The 26,585-nt window shown below is 43.6% G+C and overlaps 2 protein-coding genes across 3 annotated transcripts in view; both read left to right on the forward strand.

Moving 5' to 3' along the window:
• MINPP1 (multiple inositol-polyphosphate phosphatase 1) overlaps nucleotides 1–26,585 on the forward strand; it is a 119,376-nt gene that overhangs the window by 52,331 nt on the left and 40,460 nt on the right. The window contains exon 6 of one of the 2 annotated variants that reach the window (XM_073353748.1): nucleotides 10,695–11,007. The exons of the other annotated variant lie outside the window; for it this stretch is intronic. The gene's annotated coding sequence lies outside the window, so the exon portion shown is untranslated. Of the gene's footprint in view, nucleotides 1–10,694; nucleotides 11,008–26,585 lie in introns of those variants that run through there. 2 annotated transcript variants of the gene reach the window in all.
• The window catches only part of PAPSS2 (3'-phosphoadenosine 5'-phosphosulfate synthase 2), an 88,948-nt gene continuing 77,156 nt past the window's right edge, over nucleotides 14,794–26,585 (forward strand). Inside the window, exon 1 of the mRNA XM_073353745.2 lies at nucleotides 14,794–14,971. Coding sequence (XP_073209846.2) covers nucleotides 14,945–14,971 — 27 coding nt within the window. The 5' untranslated portion in view covers nucleotides 14,794–14,944. The remainder of the gene's footprint in view (nucleotides 14,972–26,585) is intronic.

The following is a 26,585-nucleotide window of genomic DNA, read 5'->3' on the forward strand; positions in this document are numbered from 1 at the left end:
TGAGCTGTAGCTCACGAAAGCTCATGCTCAAATAAATTGATTAGTCTCTAAGGTGCCACAAGTACTCCTTTTCTTTTTGCGAATACAGACTAACACGGCTGTTACTCTGAAACCTAACGTAGACAGTGGACTAGGTAAAGAAGTTGAATTAACAAATGTTTATCCAAATCTGAAATTGAAAATCTCTCTCTAGTCTTGTCATAATCATTCTCATTAAAATTGTGTGTTTAATGAGAATGTGTGACATTTAAACAGTTAAATTTCCCCAGGTGCTTGTTAAAGAAATGGGGCAGGGGGTTGGCGTGTGGGAGGGGGTAAGGGCTCTGGGATGGGCCTGGGGCTGAGGGGTTTGGAGTGTGGGAGGGGGGCTGAGGCTGAGTCTAATGTAAGTCTCCTATCACCTTTGAACAGTTTCTCCGTGTGTCCCCTAGCCCTAGGGGGGATCCACTGTTCACAGACAGCCTCCTGGCTTCGAAACTGTCCCTCTGGTTCTGGATGAAGATTTAAGTTTCAACTCTCCTTTTAAAGAAAGGGCTCTTGTCTTTTCTCTCCTGGATCATGGTTACATAGAGTGGGGAAATTCTAGCCAGGATGTCTGTGTTTTCCCTTTAAATTTAATGGCCCATCATTTGTTTTTTCCTGGACTGTATAATGCTTAGTGCTTGGAGCTAAGTCTCGTCTAGTTGGGAAGGTGGACATTAATCCAGTTCTCTGTATACATAAATTCATAACCAGTTCTGTAAATATATGTCATAATGACCACCAAGTTCAGATCATTACAAGCTTTCATGAAAGGCCTTTCTCAGCATATTTTTATGCACTCTAACACCATATACAACCAGTTGATTCAATTGCTTAGTCTTTATGGCTTAGAACCCCCCCCACCCCAGTTCTTCCCTTGGGGTGGTTGGACGTGATTGCCAAAGCCTATTTGATCTGACTTTCCGGCTGAAGTCATCTGCTTCCTCATACCAACATGCTAGGAATTGCAACAACAGGGAGAAGATGTCAACAAGAATGGAAACAGTGGAAGCACAACAACAACTTCAGTGAGGAAGCTGAGCGTATAGGTAAGTGGCAAGGGTTTCAAGTGTTTTTGAGATGTAGAACGTGGTTTTGATGGGGGACTCATCTTTGGTGGCATCAAGAACATTTCAGTTGTGGGGAAGGTCATGACTGCTGGAAGGTGCTGTGGCTACTGGAGCACCCAGCAGAGCAGGTTGGACGAATCGGGTGTGCAAATAGTCAGCGCCGAGGAAGGACAGTAGCTGTACAGGAATGTATTGAAATTGAGGGAATTTGTTGAACTAATAAAGTATTCAGGCATCTGTCCCAAACCGGCAAGGCTGGTGCTCCTCCCTCCCACCCCCACCCTTGTTTTTTCTCCCCGAAGAGAAAATCTTTACAGCGTAAGGAGGTATACATCAGTGTGGAGTCAAAGGCAGCAATTTTTCTCCCAATGCTATTTTTAAAATTAGTAAAAAACTTTTCTTCAAGTAGTTCAGTTATTTCAAAAGTGGGAGTAGCTGTTTATTATCATTGTTTAAGTGATCATGATTACTCACCTGTTGTGACAGATGGATTGGACCCTTATCGGAGATGCAGTTGGAGGGAGCAAACTTTAAACAACTAGCTACATTTTCTCTGCAAACTTGATTGCGTTCTCGCAAACAAAAATTAGACACTTTGACTTAATCCTCCCCCAATCAATTTTCTGTGTTTCTTTAGCGCTCTAAATGGGTGCAGTGTCTCTCTTAAATCTGCATGAGACGCATCATTGTTTCTATTATGCTGAAGCTGGTCATAAGCTGTCATCCATTCAGGGGGACGGTGTACCAATCCTATCTCACCTTGTCCTATGCAGGTGAGGAAAAATTGTGATTTTGTATGCACTTTGTATTTTGACTCTTATCTCCAGCTGCTTAATCAAAGAGAGCACTTTGTTTATGGTAAAGTATCTGCTAAACCTTGAGCTATTGTGAATTGTCGGGGGAGGGGAGTTGCTTCTGTATCTCTGCTCTTATATAACAGCAACATCAACACATTTTCTAAACAGATGCTGTGAATATTTGCACCCTATATTGGACACAGTCTTACAGCCCTGGATGAGTTCCCCTCGTGGAAGATCACCAGTCTGCTTTATTAGACCCACCATTTGGATCCCACATGCTTTCAAGCCAACTGGGTCTGAGCAACATCCAGACACTGTCTGGTTCTGGCATCACAGGCAAGCTCTGGGGCACAGCCTCCCTCTCTGGCACCCTCCTTAGGATGTTTGGCCCCATGGCTCAGCTGCCATCGGCCCCAAGGCTGTTGAACCCTCCTCACAAGCTCTCCACTCACTTATTCATGCTCTCTCCAGAGCTCTACCCTCATGGGCCCTCCACTTCACAGTTCAACTCTCTAGGGACTGCGTGGCCCTTACAACTAGGAACACACAGGCTTGGCAAAGGAACATTGTGAACACACTTTACTCTTAAAATGCACAAGATACAGATGTATGGAAAAACAAACATCTTCCCCCCATGCCCCCGTAGATTGAACTCACCCCTCAGATTTGGGTCCAAGCTCTGTCCTTATTCTGGCTATGGAGAGACTCCCTTGTCTCTATGCAGCAAGTCCTGCTTGCTGCCTTTGGCCCCTTTTGCATACACAATCCCTCTTATAAAGCCACTCTTGGTCAGGATGCCCAATATAATGTACCCATACACCAGCCATGTGGAGTTTGGTAAGCCTGTGTGTTTTCTGAACTCAAGCCAGGGAAAGGGAATGATTTCATTTGAGACTGTCAGGTACTGTGGAAAGTTGGGGGCTTTTTGTCTGGGCCCTTTTTATGAACTAGGAAGTTGTCTGGGCCCTTTTTATGAACTAGGAAGAGAAGGAAAGCCATGTATTTTTTAATTTTGTAGGGAGAGAGGAAAAGGGGGCCATTCTGGTTATCAGTAAGGAGAACTTTGATGGGAGCTTTGCCTAAGTAAGGAGTTCAGGATTTTATCCCATACAAATAACTTCAGTATCTTACCAGAAACCAAGAAAAAGTATCCAATTAATATTTTAGACAGTATTTTAAATTGATTAAATGTAACAAAAAAATGGTGGAGTGAAACTTAACAAAGCCCCCTTTTAAAATAAACACTATAGTTCTTTCCCTTCTCTCCCACCCCTTTATTCTGACTATATAATCCAAATAATTACTTTAATAATACATTCCTCCTGACAGTACCAAGACTTTCCACTTAATAATGCTAAATAAACATTTATGTTAAAAAGCAATAAAACTACAATTTAAAAAAGTATAGCCTTTTTTAGTTGCTTTCCAGTGGACAGAATGGGCACCGCAGTTGTTGTTTGAATTCCAATTCATTTTCATTTTTACTAGGGAAACTTTCTTACAAATAGACTGAAAATACAGTATAGCAACAGAGAGAACTAAGGCAGATCTTTGTAGGGCAAAATTCAATCTTTATTTGAAGTATCTCACTAACAGCCACCTTTAAGCAAGACTTCTAAACGCAGCAACATCCTGCCATTCTGGTACTTCTGTAAAATACCTTCAGATCAGTGGATTTAACTTGTGAAATGTGACCAGATTAGCTGCCTGTGCTATTCTGATCAGAGTCCAAGCAGTACACTGGTGAGCAAATAAATAATTGCATGCCTAGTTTATACTGTACTTTGATCAGGCTGTGAACTTTCTTCATGTACTGTGTGATAAAGAGGAGTGGCAACGACAAGGAAATATCATATGCCTCTCATTCACAGGAACTCTGACACAGTTCTTTGTACTTGGCTGCTACTGCTAAAAAATGTCAGGTTTCAGAGTAACAGCCGTGTTAGTCTGTATTCGCAAAAAGAAAAGGAGTACTTGTGGCACCTTAGAGACTAACCAATTTATTTGAGCATAAGCTTTCGTGAGCTACAGCTCACTTCATCGGATGCATACTGTGGAAAGTGTAGAAGATATGTATATGTGTGTATAAAAGATCTTCTACGGAAGCTTATGCTCAAATAAATTGGTTAGTCTCTAAGGTGCCACAAGTACTCCTTTTCTTTTTGCTAAAAAATGTGAAAGCCTGGTCAGCTGCATTCAGGAGCAGTCTTCCTTTGGAGATGCACTTTCTTTTCTTATTTATTCCCTCATGTTCATTTTGATGTTTTAGTTTTAGATTTAGATTAAATGTACCAAATACTGTTGCCCTTTTGCTGAGTGGAAGCAGAATTTGACACCTTGAAGGTCAGTTTCCCATTTGTAGCAGAAAGCCGTGACACCGAGACAGTTTCTTGGTGTAACTTATTTACAACTGTACACCAGTCCTGTTTCCTTGAACAAACTGTACTGAATCTACTCTGTTTTGCAGAAACCTCAGGTCAGACACCGCTGCCTTGTCCAAAGCAGCTGCGTTGGGCCTCTGTCACTCTCCAGGAGTCATACAAATCTCAAACACAACCAACTGCTTAAGCATACGTTGTGCATTTATTCCTCTTTCTGCCCCTGCACTTTTCATCTGGGAAAGTCTCAGTCTAAGGCTCCCCTTGTACTGCATGCTCTGGAAAAGGTGACCAGGGTATTGTCCTTTCTTTTGCACAGCTACTATGTAGCACCAAGGAGCCTGAGAAATATCTAACAGCCCTCAAAAGGATCATTTAGCCCATGCAATATCCTAATTACTCTTTGGGCACAGTTACTACAGGGCATCCTTAACCCTTTCTGTGAATTGTTTCATCTTGGGTGCTTAAACATAAGTGATCCCTAATGTGCAAGCCATGAGCATCATATGCCATACAAATACAGCTAAAAGCCACATGCAAAGCAGATATATAAAGGTCAAACTAAATAACAGGTGCTTAATGTCATCAGTTCATAAGAATGGCCATAGTGGGTCAGATCAATGGTCAAATGGTAACACATGAATAACATAATAGATTCTGCCTCTGCATTGAATTCTGTGTAATCAAATGCTTAAAGAAGAAAGAGGCACTAACACAGAACGAACAAAGATAAAACTGAAAAAAATCTACTGATGTATGTAAGGAAAGATGAGAAATAGACATTTTCAGAAACCTCACTCTTCTGTCTACTGTACACCTGATAATCAACAGTTTCCTTAACAATTTGATAAATAAAATTGTTGAAGGGTTAAAAGAACACAATGTACATTAACTTTTCAAATTTAAAAATAAAAAACAGTTTTCAATGAAACTCCTAAACTGTGTGTCCAGGTATACCAGAAGGAGGATAGGGGACGTTGGATATAGTTTAATTCTGGTAACTTTATTCCTAAATGTCTGGGAGTATCTGGCAGATAAAATTGTAGGGTGCAGGTAATTCCATATTCATTTACATATACCCATGGGACAGCTGGCAGCCCTCTCCTTTTCCTTTCCTGGTCTACAGCCAGCCTGCTGCTGGGACCTCACCCTCTCCTCAAATGAGGGTTAAGGAGGAGTATAAAGGAGGGGGATTTGACTCCCTGCAGTACGAGTAATAAAAGTGCAGAACCACGCGCTGTTTCCACTCCTTTAAAGAATACTTCCTTTGAATCCTTTATCAGACCATCTTATTAGATTTTGTATCCATTCCCTATGGAGTACCTGCCCTGGACATCCGCCCCAAGCTTACATAATGAGTTGCAACATCATAGCTTAATTTCCCCTTTAATTTTTGACACTCCCTTTCCTCCTCCCCCTCCACTAAGCCCTAACCTGGTGTAAGGAAGGTGTAAAAAACCCACCTTGCCTTGGTCAATCTGGTAGTGAGGGAAAATTTCCTTCCCAGCCCCTTGAGAAAGGAGTGACCTGGCATTTCAACTGGTTCCATGGGAGGGAGCGTGGGCGCTGCTCAGCCTGGTCCAGGTAAAAAGAGGGTCTCTCCTGCACAGATGTGGGCATAAGTACTCCCCTTCTCTTCTAATCACCTGGGGGTGGGGGATAGGTCAGCATCCCCAAGCTGGTGTGGCACTGCCTGCAGGTAGCAGGTAACTTTAGCTCTTAGAGGAGCAACACACCTTTTCTGACAAGCCAGACAAAGGGCCCTAGCTTCTTAATGTGCAATGAGGTCATTTTCACAACTGGTCTGAGATAGAAGCCCTGATTTCTTGACACTGAAAGGGTTTTCCCCTACAATAAATCACTTGTTTGTATCCTGTTTCTTAAAGAGTGCTTGAAAAATTGCAAACTTCAAATACGTACCTGCTTCAGTGTGAAGATCGATGGTGTTATGAAAAAATTTAAGATACAATTATTTAAAACTTACCCAGGATGTTTACTTGTGGTAGCAAATCACCGGCAAGTTATAAAAGTTAAAATGCTTGTGTTAGCCTCTGAGATAACATCCAATACAGAGCGACTGGTAACCTGTATGACAAAGCACCCTGGAAGATGGTGCAGAGAGAGGGAGAATATAAAATGATGAAAATGGAAATAAGTGATGTATTGCCAGCATTGAAGGTAGAGACACGCAGGATAGAGATGGGAGGAGATACCATGAAAACTGGGGAAAGAAGAGGCTACGGAATGTCAAGAATCTGTTCCTATTTATTTTCAGTTTGGGGCTGAGAATGGGCTTGATACTGAAGAGGCAGAAAGAAAAGGAGTACTTGGAGGGGGGGGGGGGAATAAACAAGGGGAAATAGTTTTACTTAGTAGAATGACTCAACCATTCCCAGTCTCTATTCAAGCCTAAGTTAATTGTATCCAATTTGCAAATTAATTCCAATGCAGCAGTCTCTCGTTGGAGTCTGTTTTCGAAGTTTTTTTGTTGAAGGATAGTCATTATGAGATCAGAAATCGAGTGACCAGAGAGATTGAAGTGTTCTCTGGCAGGTTTATGAATGTTATAATTCTTGACATCTGATTTGTGTCCATTTATTCTTTTACGTAGAGACTGTCCAGTTTGAGCAATGTACATGGCAGAGGGGCATTGCTGGCACATGATGGCATATATCACATTGGTAGATGTGCAGGTGAAAGAGCCTCTGATAGTGTGGCTGATGTGATTAGGCTCTATGATGGTGTTCCCTGAATAGATATGTGGGCACAGTTGGCAACGGGCTTTGTTGCAAGGATAGGTTCCTGGGTTAGTGGTTCTGTTGTGTGGTATGTGGTTGTTGGTGAGTATTTGCTTCAGGTTGGGGGGCTGTCTGTAGGCAAGGACTGGCCTGTCTCCCAAGATTTGTGAGAGTGATGGGTCGTCCTTCAGGATAGGTTGTAGATCCTTGATAATGCGTTGGAGAGGTTTTAGTTGGGGGCTGAAGGTGACGGCTAGTGACGTTCTGTTATTTTCTTTGTTGGGCCTGTCCTGTAGTAGGTGACTTCTGGGTACTCTTCTGGCTCTGTCAACTACAATACCCACCTGCTGAAGTGAAGAAACAGATTATCAACGCATTATCAACTAAAACCTCTCCAACGCACTTTCGACTTTATGCATCCAGTGAAGTGAGCTGTAGCTCACGAAAGCTTATGCTCAAATAAATTGGTTAGTCTCTAAGGTGCCACAAGTACTCCTTTTCTTTTTGCGAATACAGACTAACATGGCTGCTACTCTGAAACCTGAAGAGGCAGAGTACTTGCCCTAAGGGCAGGAAGACAAGACAGGGTGAGCTGGGAGATAGAGGGCGTGAAGACTTACAGCACTGAATTTTCCTTCTTTGGGAAAGAGTTAGTATCTGCAGTCTCTTTAAAGAAGTGAGTCTTAGGGAGGGAAGTGATTGACAACACAGCAGAGGCCTTGCGCACTGAGACTTGAGAGGTTGATCCCTGGATAGGAAGCATCATGGGAATGGGAACAAAGATGGGCTTGAGAAAAAGGAATAAAGAGGTTAGTGAGGGAAAGCAAAGGAGGGGAGAAAGAACTGCCAGGAACAGCATCAGAGATCAGGGCTTTGCTGCGGGGCCTTGAAGGCAAGGCAAGAAGCTTAAACTTAATTCCTGTTTAAGAAAAAAGAGGATTGGGGGAGGCAGTGATGGGATTCTATGTGAATCATTATCAGTGCACTTTCATTAACTCTTTTTGTGGAGGGGAGGCTCCTGCATGTGGTTGGATGTGTGGACACAATAGCAAGAGTTAAATAAGTATAACCGAGAACCTTGTGAATTGTCAAGTTAAAGCCTTCACTGCAGGAGAGGGTAACAGTGTATGATAATCAGGGATAGGTGTTTTACCACGGGAAAGCAGCAAGTCATGACTTCTGTGATTTCGTGGGGAGGGACTGTTGTTTTTGGAAAACGGTGTGCTTCTGAATCACTCTTAGAAGCAGGAAGATGGGACAGTATGTGCCCATCCATGGAAAATTTAAAGAATAAAAAAAGGCCTGAAAACGTTATGATTAGAGTAATTCATGAACGAGTGGCATAGACCTTCCTTCCACAAACAGACAGGAGACCATTGTTTTTAAGGGTAACTTGTTTTGCTGCATGCGCACAGCACTGTGGTCTAATGGAATGAGCAAAAATGTAAAAACTAATAAATTCTAATCTTGTCTTGGACATATCCTTGCTCTGTGACCCTGGGAAAGATGTTGCTCACATGGTATTTGTTTCCCCATTTGTAAAGTGAAAATAATGATTTCAGACAGTAAGCACATAGATTAGATGATTATACAATGCTTTGAAAATGCAAGGAACTATATAAGTGCTAATTATTGTTATTATTATTATTAATATTTCATGGCTCTGTTTTATCTATTAATCTGTGCTGTGAAGCCTTGGCAAACTATTTTTGAGTATCTAAAGTGTGTGTTTGTTCTTTTCATAGCAATCACTCGTACTGTTAAGGTTGCAAAATTCCTTTCATTATTACTTTTTCATGAGCTTTTAACTTTCCAAAGAACTGACCTTTTGGGATCAATGTTTCCATGAGTGGTTTGTACCTGAAAAATTTTGGGCTTTTTTGCTTGTTTTTGAAATTTGGCCACAATCCTTTTAAGGCATTTTTGAGTTACAGGATATCGGGGAGATATTTTTTCCCCTATTGTCATTCAAAAACTCTAATTGCACTGTCCTTGAAAGGGGTTAGAACCAGACAAGCAGAAATTTGAAGTTTGACATGGTCAGCATCTCTGATGATATATATATATATATATAATATGCTTTGCTTAGTTTCTGTTAATTTTTTAAGTTATACTTAATTTAAAAATATTTTCTGAGCATGTAATTCTGGAAATTTTGTATTTCTGCAGAAGTGTGAATGAAGTTTTCACATACAATTTCAAACATGGCTTGTACAATATATATTTTTTTAAATAGTGGATGGAAAGTAGAGTTGGTAAGCAGGAAATGCAAGCTGGAGTAGTTCATTATCAGAGCTAATGTCTTTATTGGCACGAGAAGGTATAAGGCTGATGCCAAAATTATTACATGCATTCAACTGTGGCATAATAATTATTATAGGAACACGTCATGTATACAGTATTTGAACTATAGACACTGCCATCCTCTCAGGGACTGGAGGAGCAGGGAGCTACTACGATATGCCTTGGGACCCCCTCTAGGTCCTTTCTGCCAGCATGAGCTTGTGAAACCTGGGAGAACATCAACTTTACCTACTTCCCTCAAACAGTGTTTCTCTCTGGTGACTCCTTCTCCATGTCCTTTGCTCCGTCCTGATAGCCCTTCATATACTGTTTGTCTCCTGCATGGTCTTTCCCCCTCCCAAAACCCCAATCAGCAATGACTTCTGTGCCCTCTTACCACCAGGAGTGCTCTCAGACTGTCCTTCCTCCCCACTCACACTTTACTTTGATCTATAGTTAACTCCCATCCCCTGCACATCTCAAAACTGCTGCAGATAGATTAATTCATGAGTGTCTTTTGATGAATGGCATGGTGATGTTTTCCCTGGGGGACCACAGAATGTGGCTCTCTGTGGCGGGTGTTTTATTAAGTACAAAATTAAAGAAACTCAATAGAGATGAGCCATTTAATAGCAGTGCTAGTGTTGCCAGATAACCCCTCCTCACTTCAAAATGACAGACTATAGAAGCCACTTAATAGTGAAGCGTTTGATCAGTGGAGGACCTGATACTAGATAAACAAGTAAAAACAAGAGTAGAGGGAGAATCACAGCTGTCATTATCATGGTAATGTCACAGTAATAGAGAGCATCCCCTCATGGTATTAGCTTGCCTGCTACTTGCAGCAGTGGTGGACTCCTACAGTGTAGCTGTTTCATGCTGCTGCTTCTATCTGTTTTCTCCACTTTACCCACCCCCTATAGAAAACATCACCTTTGCTTTTACAAATGATGTGCAAAACAGAGCAAGCAAAATATAGCATAGGTGATGTAGTCAGTAATAATACTGCAACTGCTCTTCAGCTTTGTGCATTCCCAAGATGAGATGATTATTAAGGCAAAACCATTTCCCTGTGGATGTGAGGGTGAGGTTTCATAACCCACAGAATTGAGGAGATAAGCTTCGTCATAGAGAATCACTGTGGAGATAGTGTCTGTCATGTGGGGAGAACAGTATTCAAGCCAAAGAGGACAGTTCATGTCTTATGTACTTTTCAAGACCATCCTATGGAAACTGTCCTCTGAACCACCAGGGCTTTCATCAAAATGGTGTGTAGTATCCTTTTTTGGTTGATATACTCTGTTTCTGTGGGTGGAAAGAAAATGAGCAGGTAAATTCCACCTGTTGCAGTGCTAGTGGTGGGAAGCCCTGCCAGAGATTAAATGATCTTTTGTTTTTCCCAAGGGATCTCTGTGTGTTCAGCACATCTCTGCAGGATGCTATTCCTTGCACACCTCAGCAATAGTGACTGTTGCAATGGACTTGCCAAGACCAAACAAGAGTGCATGTGAGTCATTATCAGCATTTCTGGCCAGCTTCCATCAAGCAATACTTACACACATGACTGTAGAGATAAGAACTCTCCTTGGGATGTTGTGAGAGCATGTTGCGAGAGCATTCACTTGGCTGACAGTTGGGCAGCATTCTATGGGTTACCTATTTTACTTTGTCCTGTCTAAATGTCCTGTTAGTTTAACAATAAATATGTTGTATACTAGGCTCTTCAGTGAGTTCTTTGCCTAGAGAACTATAGCTGTAACACTGGCCTTTAAGGTTGGGGTGTTAAGCAACAGAAAAAAATTGGATGATATCCAGGGTTGCAAGAGGGAAATGAATCTCCCTTCCCAAGTAAGAGATCTCACAGTGACAACATATCAGATGAATAACTTTCTTTGGTTATAGAAATAGGCTATCAATATCTATAATTTATATATGTACAATCAAGCCACCTTGTAGGGCACCCAATCCTGTTAGCAGAATGCCGCAGGCATCAGTAGAAATCCCATGATTGCAAGCTTGGGCCTATATCTAATAATTAAAGCAACAGCCTAACACTCTTTTCAGTGACAGAATCACTATAGAATCATTCCATATGGTTACATGATAAAATCAGAACTGTCACATGTCTCACGCATGGCGCAAGAGCCACGCATGGCGCAAGAGCCATGCATGCCCATTCATCCACTGTCCATACTGAATGTCATGCATTTGGCTATGAGGCAGGAATGGCTTGCAGTTGCAGTCTACTGAGCTGCAGTCCAGTGGCCTCTTTCTCATTACTTCATTTGTTAGATTTGAGCTGCAAAAGAACAGCACCACAAATGGTGGCAGGGACAGAAGATAGTGGAGGACCTCTACTGGCCTCAGGCTACCTCACTCAGCAATAAGCCATCCCCCACAGATATTGCCATTTATCTAGCCCTTAGAAACCCTCCAGTTCCTACAACATTTCCCTATTCACTTTCTCCATGACATTCATGATTTCATAGACTTCCTTCATAAGCCCCTCTTCATAATCTCTTTTCCAAGCTGTGATGCTTCTGAGGGAAATCTTTGTAAAGCTCAGAATTTCGTTGAGCAATACCAAATATACTGTGAAATCACTGACAGTGGCCTTCTGCCAACTTCTAGCAATGGGAGAGGAGGCCCAAACTCAAACTTCCCTTAGGCCAACAACTGTCAAGAAGAAGGAATGCTTTATAATCATCATTACATCATGACACTTTTTTCCATAGAGGTTTTTTTATATTATCTTTTTACTTCAAGAACAGATTTTACAATCAGACAATTAATACGAAAATTAATCAAAGGAAAATGCATGATATATTAGTGAGTGCTCATTCCTGAAAAACTTATGGTCAAATTCATCCTGAATGTAACAGCATGGACTTCACTGGAATTATATCTGGGAGGAATTTAGCCCATAGTCAGTAATACACACTAATGGGTCACACACGTTGTCGCTTCCATAAACTGAGAACATTACACACAGCAGGACTCCTTGCATTTCTCCTTTTCCCTCACAAGTGCCCTGTGTGCTACCCTCCCATCTTACTCTGTTTCAGAGACTCCCTGCAAGCTCCCCCCCCATACTCTCCCCCCGTGTCTCCCCATGCCAGGTTCACCCCTTCTTTCCCATCATACCGGGTGGGACACAGAGTCCCTATCTACCCCTTTCTCCTTCCCTCCCATACCCTCACATTCTACCCTGCCAGGGGCTGTGCACTGTGTGCCACTTCCCCCTATGTCAGAGTCCTCCATTCTCCCTCACTGCCAGAATCTGTGTGACTCCCCATTCCTCCTACTCCCCATCATTCTTATTTCTTCCCTTTCTGCTTGGGAGAAAGGTCATTCACACTTTAAACCCTATTGAGAGGACAGGCAGAGCTGAAATGGGGTGGTGGTAAAGTTGTTTAATGGTTGTCATCAACTGGTTCTTTGATCTATAGATAGTTACAAACCTGTTTGAAGCTGCTGGGTCTACTAGCTAGATGCTAGGGGCTCTGCACTTTCCCCATTTCCCCTTCCAGTTTTCTGACTTTCACTGAAATCAATAGGGTTCTATGCATTGACACCTAGAACATTCCCTGAAATTTTGAAATTGAATAGATGTGACATTCAAAAGCTACTGCATTACATCTAACCAGCCAGAGAAATGTCATCAGGTTGAGTATAGGTCCTTGGTTTGCTCAGCCAACGATGGGCCAAATTAAATTATGACTTTGAGAACAGTTGTGATTGGGTCAGAAAATGGGTGGAAATAGTAACTATACAAACATAACTTAGAAATTGCTATACTGGATCAGGCAGTGGCCAGTTTAGTCCAGTGTCTTGTCTCTGACAGCAGCCAGTACCAAACACTTCAGCAGAAGATGTCCTGACCAGGTATTCATGGAATTTCCTGCCTTTTGGGCAAATTTCTTTCTAATCAGTTAGAAGCTGGCTTTTATCATAAAGTTTAAAGGTTTATAGCCCACATTTCCTAACTTCAAATGTTCTCCTCATCCATTCAAACATCCAATCCATTTTTTAATCCAGCTAAGCTCTTGGCCTCAAGGTTTTCTAATGGAAGAGAGTTGCACAGGCTAACTGCATTGTGGAAAAGTTAGGACTCATCAGGCATGAACCGAACAGGTCCTCCATATTCCTTTGTACTAATCAGGTAGATGTCCTCAGTTGGTAGCCATTGCATACTGCTATCTGATTTCAATTTTGAGGGCATGTCACAGCCCTACATTACCAGTTTATTTGGTGTATGATCAATGAGTGAATCTCCATTTTTCCCCCCCTCTCAGGTGAAGGGTAAGAGCAGGAGAAAGAAAGAAGCCAAAAACTTGCTCCTTTGGTCTAACACTTTGTTAGAGGGAATGGTTTCAGCCAACACAGGACCACAAACATGCCAAATACTATGGAAACCTCTAGACAGGATCTCTTGTGCAGTTGGGGCTCTGTGGTTTTGGACAGATGGGCAGGGAGCCAGGCAAGGGGACTGCTGCTCCCTGTAGTATCATTCCCTTTCAAATCTGTAGTAATTTCTTTGCAAAAGACAATTCTGACAGTCAGTATTACCTTACTTTACATAGATTTCTACTTGCAGGAGGTGGCTTGAGCCTGTAATACCTTTGCCAGTGTCTTTCATTCCTGAGGCTTAATACACATCCACAATAGTGTTTTGCAACTTTTCTTCTCCAGCCGAGGCAAATGGCAGGGCACAAAGGGAGTGCAAGGAATCCTTGTGAAAAGAGGCCTCCTTTCTTGATTTATCCAAAGAAGCACCTGGCTGTACATGTGCAGAAAGAGAACAAGCCCTAGATTAGAGGTAAAGGCTCATTTTTCCAGGTCTTTTACAAACCTGCCAACTTTCAGGAGAGGCAGAGATGAATGAGGCAGTGTGGTTTAGGAGCTAGAGCAGGGCTTGGGAACAGAGAAGCTGGGGCCTCTGCCTAGCTGGCCAGTGAATGTGTGGCCCCGTGTCTTACTCATTTGTCCACTTCAGGCAGGGGTGGAGGGAGGCAAAGGGCCTGATTCTGCAACCCGCACTGGAGTGAGTAAAGAGACTCGCACGATCGGGCCCTTTATGAGTTTGGGGGGCGGGGGGCGTGAAGGGCGGGGAGCTGCAGCGAAGTGCGGGACCAAGCGCAGCGCTGGGTGGCCGGAGCTGGTTGGTTTCCACCGTGAGCTGGGCGCACGGGGGAGGAGGGGGTCTGTTTGCCTCTGTTTCCCGGGGGCCCCTCCTGCTCCCTTTGCCTGTCAGGGACTTTTTGGAGTGTTTCACTGAGCCCTGGAACGACTCCCCGCTGTCCTGGCTCCTGGACGGTCGCCGCCGCTGGGAGCAGCCCCCAGCCCTGCGCCTCGTTCCCTGCGCTGCCGCGCGACAGGGGCCGCTCCCTCCCTGCTGCTCCGTGGGGCGGCGGCGGGGAAGCCGGGACGGAGCCCCAGCGCTCGGAGCCCCGCTCGCCTGCTTCGGCCGGGGGGCGGAGGGGAGCGGGCGGGAGGTGGAGACGGAGGAGGGGTGAGGCTTGAGGGGCCGGTCCCGGGAAGTGCTACGTGTCTCCCAAGTCTTTATAGCGCCTTGCCCCCAGCGCCAGTCCTTGGAGCGCAGCCTGCCTCGTCCCCCGCCGCCAGCGAGCAGCGCCCGGCCGAGGGCCAGCAACATGTCCGAGAGCAGGAAGCCGCCGACGGTAGGAGGCTCGCCTAGCGCCCGCCCGCTCTGGAGCCAGCGTGCGCTCTGCACCCCGGGGGACGCGGAGCCTTCGCTGCCGCCCGGTCGCTCGCAGCCTCTCCCGGCGTCGCGCTGGGTCCCGCCCTCCCCGCGCGGCTGCCGGGCACCGCGCTCGGCGTTCCCGGCTGCGCCCTGGGAGCCCGACCCGCAGCGAGCGCGGGGCTGGCTGCAGGGACCCTCCCCGAGCAGACCTGCCCGCCGCCCAGAGGGATGCCTGGTCACCGGGCAGCAGCGGGACAGTCTGGTTGGGCCGGGACCTTGCTGTGAGGGGGCTTGTTATGCGCGTGGGGATTGTGACATTCCCGCCGCTCGCAGAGCTGGAGCGAGTCACCACCTCCGCTCAGCTCCCCGCGGAGGAGGGGGTTGGCCGAGCGTCTACACTGGCGCGTCTACACTGAAGCGTTTGAAAGGAGCAGCTAGGAGGAGTTAGGGGGTTCAGAGCTGTGGGATTCTCCTCTGCCCCGTCTGCATGGTTACCTTGGGGCTGGCTCCTAACTTGAGTCTGGCAGGCAGCCATCCGGCAAACGGGCTCTAGTCAATTTACTGCCCAACTCCCTGCCCCTGTTGGACACCTGAGCCCAGGAAGCTGGTGGTGGCGGCAGGGGTGCGGGAACAATTTGTACAGTGGGGAGGCTGCCGAGAGCCATTTCACCGAACTGCAAACCCTGTATATTATGGAAACCACTTCAAGCCGGAGGGTGCTGCAGGACCCCTAGTTCCAGCACCTGTGCTTGAAGACCGGTGTGCCATGGCAGAACTGAAGGTGTGCTTTGCCTCCTCTGGCCAAAGACACTTGTTACAATTTAGGCCACAGATTTTGTGGTCCTTAAAGTCAATAGAAACGCGTCATATGCTTTTGTGTTTTATTTTCACTATCTCCTCACATGATTTTCTTTTACATTTGAATCATGTCTCTGTTAGACCAGAGTTGCAAACTTTCTACTTTTAGTTTTAGCATTTGGCCATCAACTTTTTTGCATGTAGGAGATGACTAGAGGAAAAAACAATTACAAAGCTTTATTCTCTTGTATGCCTTGGATATTTACCAGTGTAATTTAAAAATGTAGCCTCTCTCAAGATAGGTGGGAGTATTCAAGGATACATTCATGCAGATATTAAAGCTACAGTGGGATCTGTTAATGCCAATAAAAGAACAGCTATTTTTCTAGCTATTGTAGCAATTTGATCTGCAATTAATAAGAAGAAATCCCTGTTGGGAGTGCCTAGTGGCCAATGTTAGCAGTTGATGATTAGCACAGTTTCCTCTATATTGGTTTTTAAAACTATACCACTTTAATTATGAGTGATTCCATAAAATATATCTTAACCTTGCTTAATTATTCTCTATTTATTTTGTTTTGGACAAATTCCACCTAGCTCATTATACACACTTCTCATTTAGTCAAACCCCTGAAGTTTCCCAGCCCATCTCAAAGCACAACTATCTTTTATAATACATTCACTAATTAATTCTCAGAAGACCTTTATATTCTGCAGAAGGAGTAGAGCAATCCAGATGACCTGCACCATGGCTGTTATTTCCCAGGCTAGAAGGGAGTACGTTGGGGGTAGCATACTTTACTCTTGAATGCAACTTAAGTTATCACTTTCAGTCCTGCTTAGCTTGAAAAATAGGAGCTCATCATAGGACTTTGAAGCTGTGAGAATGTATGGAAAAACTGGAGGGATAATAATAAAAGCACTTCTAACCTTCAGAGCTCCATATGAACATTAACCAGTCTTCATAACACTTGTGTGGTAGGTAATCAAGTATTATCCACACTTTACAGAGTAGGGAAAACGGAACAAAGTTAAATGACGTGCCTGATATTACACAGTGAGTCAATAGCAGAGATGGGATTAGAACCCAGGAGTCTGGGACTATATTACTCTGCTATCATACTGCCTCTCTGCAAATCTTCAATGCTTCTGCAAGGTCACCGACACAAAACTTCTCCCTTTCTACATTCTTCCAGAATTGTAGAAAGGAAAAACAAATGTAAACCAACTATAAAATGATAAATTAATCTACAGTACAGTACACTTGGGCAGAGGCCGGTTCTGTGAAATGATTATCCAACTGCAGTTCTGCCATGATATTTGATACCCTGGTTACAATACAGCCAAGAGGGTAAGGATTTGAAAGAAGTGATCTTTCTTAAAATTGATCATCGAAGAAAACTTTTGTATCTCATTGACTTCCACTGTAACATCAATGATGTCTACATCCTTACTAGAAAAGGGTAAGGCAGTCTGACAACTCTTGGGGTTGTTGGCATTGGAGTCAATAAAGCTACACTGATTTATACTAGCCAGGCCCTGTGCTTACAATAAATTGTAATAATTTGTGTGCTAGCATTGGACACAACAATAAGGAAAAGCAAGGATGCCTTACTAGTGAAAATGATGATCAAGGACAGCAATTTAAAAATAGAAAGGAAAAAAGAAAATGAATGTTCCCTGCTTTTAATCTATGGGCTCTTTATATGATTATGAACCTGAGTCTGAGAAGTGTTGGGCAGCCACAGCTCCTTCTAAAATCATTCGGGAGTTGCATTTCTGTTTGCCAGGTCACAGTAGTAGAAGGATGGAAGAGGGACTTGGTTGGAAAGAACCTAAAAGCAAGGCAATTCTGTATATTTTATATATGGAAATAATAATATATGTGCGCATATATCTATCTATCTATCTATCTATCTATATATATATATATATATGGAAAGAAGTAAGAGTAGTGTATAGCTATCTATAATCTAGTCAATTATTCTGAACACACATTGAGAATGCAAGAGTGGTACAGCAGAGGGAGTTTAGAATGTTTGATTAAATAATCCCAAGAAGTTCACATACAAAAACTAGATGTACACTGTCAAATAGGTGCTCTCAGTAGTTCCAAGACCGTTGCTAAGGAATGATGTTAGCATAATTTCTGGTCCTATTGTGTAAGCACTCCAGGCACTAAATGTAAATGTAGAAATTTAGGCACAAAGAATGCAGACCACAAAGCTCATGAAAGCTTATGCTCAAATAAATTGGTTAGTCTCTAAGGTGCCACAAGTACTCCTTTTCTACTTACAGGAAGGAGAACTCTATCCTGGGAAGCAGTGACTCTGAAAAAGTTTTTGTGGGGTTATGATGGATAATCAACTGAACATGAACTCCCAATGTGACACTGAGGCCAAAAGAGCTAATGGAGTCCTGGAATGCATAAGTAGGAGTAGAGAGGTTATTTTACCTCTGTATTTGGAACTGGTCTGACTGCTGCTAGAATATTGTGTCCGGTTCTGGTGTCCACAATTCAGGAAGGATGTTGATGAAATGGAGAAGAGCCATGAGAATGATTAAAGGATTAGAAAATATGCCTTATAGTGATAGACTCCAGGAGCTCAGGTTAAGGGTTGACTTGATCACAGTCTGTAAGCATCTACAGGGGTAACAAATATTTCAGTCCAAGATATAACACAATCCAGTGGTTGGAATTGAAGCTAGACAAACACAGATGGGAAATAAGGTGTACATTTTTGATGTTGAGGGTCATTAATCAGTGGGACAATTTACTAAGGACTGTGGTGGATTCTCCATCACTGACCATTTTTAAATCAAGATTCTATGTTTTTGTAAAAGATATGCTCCATGAATTATTTTGGGGAAATTCTGTGACCTGTGCTATACAGGAAGTCAAACTGGATGATCACAATGGTCCCTTCTGGCCTTGGAATCTATGAATCACTGATGCAGGATCAGGCCCTCAGATTTATGTTCTAGGAGCAGGGACCTTGCCATTCATTCATCTGTAGAATGCCAAGAGCATAGATGGAAAAATACAAATAAATAAGTCGATGTGTGTTTTGACTACGTGAAATGTGCTGATAATCTCAGTCTACAGTGGATAACTGTCTAGGTTACAAGACCCACAACCATAACTAGCACTAATTGCCAGCAAAGCTGTCAATCTCTGAGGAAAGGCCAAGGACTGAATTATCAAGGAGACTGAACTGCTGTCTCAAACCTGAGGTAGCCTTTTCAGAATAGGATTGAGCCATATTGACAAGGTAAGTTGGTGAAGCATTCACTGTCATCTGGCAACTTTCAACATGGTAATAAAACCATATTTTAAAAAACAAAACAAAACTGTGAACTAAATAAATAATGGATGAAATTCACAGTACAAATGTAATGGATTCTGCCTGTTCCTAGAGAAGGGCAACAAAGATGTGACAAGATTATGACTATCAACAGATGGCTCAGGCAGTGGTACTATAAGGAGGGCTTTGGGATGTATGGCCACTGGGAGGCATTCATGGACAGAGGACAGTTCTCTCGGGAAAGACTTCATCTGAGTAGGGAATGAAATAGACTTCTAGGACTGAGGCTGGCACAACTGATTAAGAAAGCTTTAAACTAGGAATCTGGGGGAGATGGCTGGGAGATGTCCAGGTAATCTCCATGCCGGATTTTAGCATTGAGAGAGAAGAAAACGAAGTAAGAAAGGATACAGCCATGGGTAGGAGAATAGATATAAGGAGGAAGGTCAGTGTGGATACCAGTTTAATAGGTTATACTGGCTGTAGAATGACTGTGCCTAATCGGGAACAGAATGTGAGTGAGGCCAAACAGCAAAAATTAAGATGTTTGTACACGAATGCGAGGAGCCTAGGTAACAAAATGGAGGAACTAGAGCTACTGTTGCAGGAAGTGAAATCAGATATTATAGGGATAACAGAAACATGGTGGAATAGTAGTCATGACTGGACTACGGGTATTGAAGGGTATGTGCTGTTTAGGAAAGACAGAAGTAAAGGTGGTGGAGTAGCATTGTATATCAATGATGAGGTAGAATGTAAAGAAATAAGAAGCAATGGAATGGATAAGACAGAGTCCGTCTGGGCAAAAATTACATTGGGGAAGAAAACTACTAGAGCCTCCCCTGGCATAGTGCTTGGGGTGTGCTATAGACGGCCGGGATCTGATTTGGGTATGGATAGAGCCCTCTTTAATGTTTTTAATGAATTAAATACTAATGGAAACTGCGTGATCATGGGAGACTTTAACTTCCCAGATATAGACTGGAGGACGAGTGCTAGTAATAATAAGAAAAGGAGTACTTGTGGCACCTTAGAGACTAACCAATTTATTTGAGCATGAGCTTTCGTGAGCTAAAACATCCATTACAATCTACATACCACACAGACTATGCTGACAGCTTGTGCCACATGCTCTCAAAGAAACTGCGGAATCACCTGATCAACATCCTCTACAGCAAACAGGGAAAGATTAAGAATGAGCTCTCAAAAATGGATACTCTCATAAAAAACCAACCTTCCACACAAACTTCCTCGTGGCTGGATTTTACAAAAACTAGACAAGCCATTTACAATGCACACTTTGCTTCTCTACAAAAGAAAAAGGACACTAAACTTTCTAAACTACTACATGCTACAAGGGGCCACAGCAGTGGTTCCCTCAACCCACCTAGCAATATTGTTAACCTATCCAACTATACTCTCAGCCCAGCAGAAGCAGCTGTCCTATCTCGGGGCCTCTCCTTCTGCCCCTCCACCCCCACGAACATGATACAGTTCTGTGGTGACCTAGAATCCTATTTTCGACGTATCCGACTCAAGGAATATTTCCAAAATACCTCTGAACAACATACTAATCCACAGAGGTCTCCCTACCAACACTACAAAAAGAAGGATTCTAGGTGGACTCCTCCTGAAGGTCGAAACAGCAGACTGGACTTCTACATAGAGTGCTTCCGCCGATGTGCACGGGCTGAAATTGTGGAAAAGCAGCATCACTTGCCCAATAACCTCAGCCATGCGGAACGCAATGCCATCCACAGCCTCAGAAAAAACTCTGACATCATAATCAAAAAGGCTGACAAAGGAGGTGCTGTTGTCATCATGAATAGGTCGGAATATGAACAAGAGGCTGCCTGGCAGCTCTCCAACATCACTTTCTACAAGCCATTACCCTATGATCCCACTGAGAGTTACCAAAAGCAACTACAGCATTTGCTCAAGAAACTTCCTGAAAAAGCACAAGATCAAATCCACACAGACACATCCCTGGAACCCCGACCTGGGATATTCTATCTACTACCCAAGATCCATAAACCTGGAAATCCTGGGCGCCCCATCATCTCAGGCATTGGCACCCTGACAGCAGGATTGTCTGGCTATGTAGACTCCCTCCTCAGGCCCTACGCTACCAGCACTCCCAGCTACCTTCGAGACACCACTGACTTCCTGAGGAAACTTCAATCCATCGGTGATCTTCCTGATAACACCATCCTGGCCACTATGGATGTAGAAGCCCTCTACACCAACATTCCACACAAAGATGGACTACAAGCTGTCAAGAACACTATCCCCGATAATGTCACGGCTAACCTGGTGGCTTAACTTTGTGACTTTGTCCTTACCCACAACTATTTTACATTTGGGGACAATGTATACCTTCAGATCAGCGGCACTGCTATGGGTACCCGCATGGCCCCACAGTATGCCAACATTTTTATGGCTGATTTAGAACAACGCTTCCTCAGCTCTCGTCCCCTTAAGCCCCTACTCTACTTGCGCTATATTGATGACATCTTCATCATCTGGACCCATGGAAAAGAAGCCCTTGAGGAATTCCACCATGATTTCAACAACTTCCATCCCACCATCAACCTCAGCCTGGTCCAGACCACACAAGAGATCCACTTCCTGGACACTACAGTGCTAATAAACAATGGTCACATAAACACCACCCTATACCGGAAACCTACTGACCGCTATTCCTACCTACATGCCTCCAGCTTTCACCCTGACCACACCACACCATCCATCGTCTACAGCCAAGCTCTGCGATACAACCGCATTTGCTCCAACCCCTCAGACAGAGACAAACACCTACAAGATCTCTGTCAAGCTTTCTTACAACTACAATACCCACCTGCGGAAGTGAAGAAACAGATTGATAGAGCCAGAAGAGTTCCCAGAAGTCACCTACTACGGGACAGGCCTAACAAAGAAAATAACAGAACGCCACTAGCCGTCACCTTCAGCCCCCAACTAAAACCCCTCCAACGCATTATTAAGGATCTACAACCTATCCTAAAGGATGACCCAACACTCTCACAAATCTTGGGAGACAGGCCAGTCCTTGCCTACAGACAGCCCCGCAACCTGAAGCAAATACTCACCAACAACTACATACCACACAACAGAACCACTAACCCAGGAACTTATCCTTGCAACAAAGCCCGTTGCCAACTGTGCCCACATATCTATTCAGGGGACACCATCACAGGGCCTAGTAACATCAGCCACACTATCAGAGGCTCGTTCAACTGCACAGCCACCAATGTGATATATGCCATCATGTGCCAGCAATGCCCCTCTGCCATTTACATTGGTCAAACTGGACAGTCTCTACGTAAAAGAATAAATGGACACAAATCAGATGTCAAGAATTAGAACATTCATAAACCAGTTGGAGAACACTTCAATCTCTCTGGTCACACAATCACAGACATGAAGGTCGCTATCTTAAAACAAAAAAACTTCAAATCCAGACTCCAGCGAGAAACTGCTGAATTGGAATTCATTTGCAAATTGAATACTATTAATTTAGGCTTAAATAGAGACTGGGAGTGGCTAAGTCATTATGCAAGGTAGCCTATTTCCCCTTGTTTTTTCCTATCCCCCCCCCCCCAGATGTTCTGGTTAAACTTGGATTTAAACTTGGAGAGTGGTCAGTTTGGATGAGCTATTGCCAGCAGGAGAGTGAGTTTGTGTGTGTGTGTGTCCCCGGGAAAAAAAAAGGCGGGTGGGGGGTTGAGAGAGCCTGGATTTGTGCTGGACATGGCCCACCTTGATTACCATGCACATTGTAGGGAGAGTGGTCACTTTGGATGAGCTATTACCAGCAGGATAGTGAGTTTGTGTGTGGGGGGGTGGAGGGTGAGAAAACCTGGATTTGTGCTGGAAATGGCCCAACTTGATGATCACTTTAGATAAGCTATTACCAGCAGGACAGTGGGGTGGGAGGAGGTATTGTTTCATGATCTCTGTGTGTATATAATGTCTGCTGCAGTTTCCACGGTATGCATCCGATGAAGTGAGCTGTAGCTCATGAAAGCTCATGCTCAAATAAATTGGTTAGTCTCTAAGGTGCCACAAGTACTCCTTTTCTTTTTCCGAATACAGACTAACACGGCTGTTACTCTGAAACCAGTAATAATAAGAGGGCTCAGATTTTCCTAGATGCGATAGCTGATGGATTCCTTCATCAAAAGGGAAGAAGGAGGATCCTGGGAACTACAGGCCAGTCAGCCTCACCTCAGTCCCTGGAAAAATCATGGAGCAGGTCCTCAAAGAATCAATCCTGAAGCACTTGCATGAGAGGAAAGTGATCAGGAACAGCCAGCATGGATTCACCAAGGGAAGGTCATGCCTGACTAATCTAATCGCCTTTTATGATGAGATTACTGGTTCTGTGGATGAAGGGAAAGCAGTGGATGTATTGTTTCTTGACTTTAGCAAAGCTTTTGACACGGTCTCCCACAGTATTCTTGTCAGCAAGTTAAGGAAGTATGGGCTGAATGAATGCACTATAAGGTGGGTAGAAAGCTGGCTAGATTGTCGGGCTCAACGGGTAGTGATCAATGGCTCCATGTCTAGTTGGCAGCCAGTATCAAGTGGAGTACCCCAAGGGTCGGTCCTGGGGCCGGTTTTGTTCAATATCTTCATAAATGATCTGGAGGATGGTGTGGATTGCACTCTCAGCAAATTTGTGGATGATACTAAACTGGGAGGAGTGGTAGATACGCTGGAGGGGAGGGATAGGATACAGAAGGACCTAGACAAATTGGAGGATTGGGCCAAAAGAAATCTGATGAGGTTCAATAAGGATAAGTGCAGGGTCCTGCACTTAGGATGGAAGAACCCAATGCACAGCTACAGACTAGGGACCGAATGGCTAGGCAGCAGTTCTGCGGAAAAGGACCTAGGGGTGACAGTGGACGAGAAGCTGGATATGAGTCAGCAGTGTGCCCTTGTTGCCAAGAAGGCCAATGGCATTTTGGGATGTATAAGTAGGGGCATAGCGAGCAGATCGAGGGACGTGATCGTTCCCCTCTATTCGACATTGGTGAGGCCTCATCTGGAGTACTGTGTCCAGTTTTGGGCCCCACACTTCAAGAAGGATGTGGATAAATTGGAGAGAGTCCAGCGAAGGGCAACAAAAATGATTAGGGGACTGGAACACATGAGTTATGAGGAGAGGCTGAGGGAGCTGGGATTGTTTAGCCTGCAGAAGAGAAGAATGAGGGGGGATTTGATAGCTGCTTTCAACTACCTGAAAGGGGGTTCCAAAGAGGATGGCTCTAGACTGTTCTCAATGGTAGCAGATGACAGAACGAGGAGTAATGGTCTCAAGTTGCAGTGGGGGAGGTTTAGATTGGATATTAGGAAAAACTTTTTCACTAAGAGGGTGGTGAAACACTGGAATGCGTTACCTAGGGAGGTGGTAGAATCTCCTTCCTTAGAGGTTTTTAAGGTCAGGCTTGACAAAGCCCTGGCTGGGATGATTTAACTGGGAATTGGTCCTGCTTCGAGCAGGGGGTTGGACTAGATGACCTTCTGGGGTCCCTTCCAACCCTGATATTCTATGATTCTGTGATTCTATGATCAAGTAGTTGCTGAACTGACTTGAGGGGATGCCATTTTAGATTTGGTTTTGGTGAGTAGTGAGGACCTCATAGAAGAAATGGTTGTAGGGGACAATCTTGGTTCAAGTGATCATGAGCTAATTCAGTTCAAACTGAACGGAAGGATTAACAAAAATAAATCTGCAACTAGAGTTTTTTATTTCAAAAGGGCTGACTTTCAAAAATTTAGGAAATTAGTTAGGGAAGTGGACTGAACAATGTATGGATCTAAAGGCAGAGGAGGCCTGGGATTACTTTAAATCAAAGCTGCAGAAGCTATCGGAAGCCTGCATCCCAAGAAAGGGGAAAAAATTCATAGGTAGGAGTTGTAGACCAAGCTGGATGAGCAAGCATCTCAGAGAGGTGATTAAGAAAAAGCAGAAAGCATACAGGGAGTGGAAGATGAGAGGGATCAGCCAGGAAAGCTACCTTATTGAGGTCAGAACATGTAGGGATAAAGTGAGACAGGCTAAAAGTCAAGTAGAGTTGGACCTTGCAAAGGGAATTAAAACCAATAGTAAAAGGTTCTATAGCCATATAAATAAGAAGAAAACAAAGAAAGAAGAAGTGGGACCGCTAAACACTGAGGATGGAGTGAGGTCAAGGATAATCTAGGCATGGCCCAATATCTAAACAAATACTTTGCCTCAGTCTTTAATAAGGGTAAAGAGGATCTTAGGGATAATGGTAGCATGACAAATGGGAATGAGGATATGGAGGTAGATATTACAATATCTGAGGTAGAAGCAAAACTCGAACAGCTTAATGGGACTAAATCGGGGGACCCAGATAATCTTCATCCAAGAATATTAAAGGAATTGGCACATGAAATTGCAAGCCCATTAGCAAGAATTTTTAATGAATCTGTAAACTCAGGGGTTGTACCGTATGATTGGAAAATTGCTAACATCGTTCCTATTTTTATGAAAGGAAAAAAAAGCGATCCAGGCCTGTTAGTTTGACATCTGTAGTATGCAAGGTCTTGGAAAAAATTTTGAAGGAGAAAGTAGTTTAGGACATTGAGGTCAATGGTAAATGGGACAAAATACAACATGGTTTTACAAAAGGTAGATCGTGCCAAACCAACCTGATCTCCTTCTTTGAGAAAGTAACAGATTTTTTAGACAAAGGAAACGCAGTGGATCTAATTTACCTAGATTTCAGTATGGCGTTTGGTACTGTGCCACATGTGGAATTATTAGTTAAATTGGAAAAGATGGGGATCAATATGAAAATTGAAAGGTGGATAAGGAAATGGTTAACAGGGAGACTACAGCGCGTCCTACTGAAAGGTGAACTGTCAGGCTGGAGGGAGATTATCAGTGGAGTTCCTCAGGGATCAGTTTTGGGACCAACCTTATTTAATCTTTTTATTACTGACCTCGGCACAAAAAGTGGGAGTGTGCTCATAAAGTTTGCGGATGATACAAAGCTGGGAGGTATTGCCAATTTAGAGAGAGACCGGGATATCATACAGGAAGATTTGGATGACCTTGTAAACTGGAGTAATAGTAATAGGATGAAATTTAATCATGAGAAGTGTAAGGTCATGCATTTAGGGATTAATAACAAGAATTTTAGTTATAAGCTGGGGATGCATCAATTAGAAGTAATGGAGGAGGAGAAGGACCTTGGAGTATTGGTTGATCATAGGATGACTATGAGCTGCCAATGTGATATGGCCGGGAAAAAAGCTAATGCCGTCTTGGGATGCATCAGGAGAGATATTTGCAGTAGAGATAAGGAGGTTTTAGTATAGTTATACAAGGCACTGGTGAGACCTCATCTGGAATACTGTGTGCAGTTCTGGTCTCCCGTGTTTAAGAGGGATGAATTCAAACTGGAACAGGTACAGAGAAGGGCTACTAGGATG

This window comes from Lepidochelys kempii, chromosome 7 (genome assembly GCF_965140285.1).
Source record: "Lepidochelys kempii isolate rLepKem1 chromosome 7, rLepKem1.hap1, whole genome shotgun sequence".
In the NCBI taxonomy this organism is placed as follows: Eukaryota; Metazoa; Chordata; order Testudines; family Cheloniidae; genus Lepidochelys; species Lepidochelys kempii.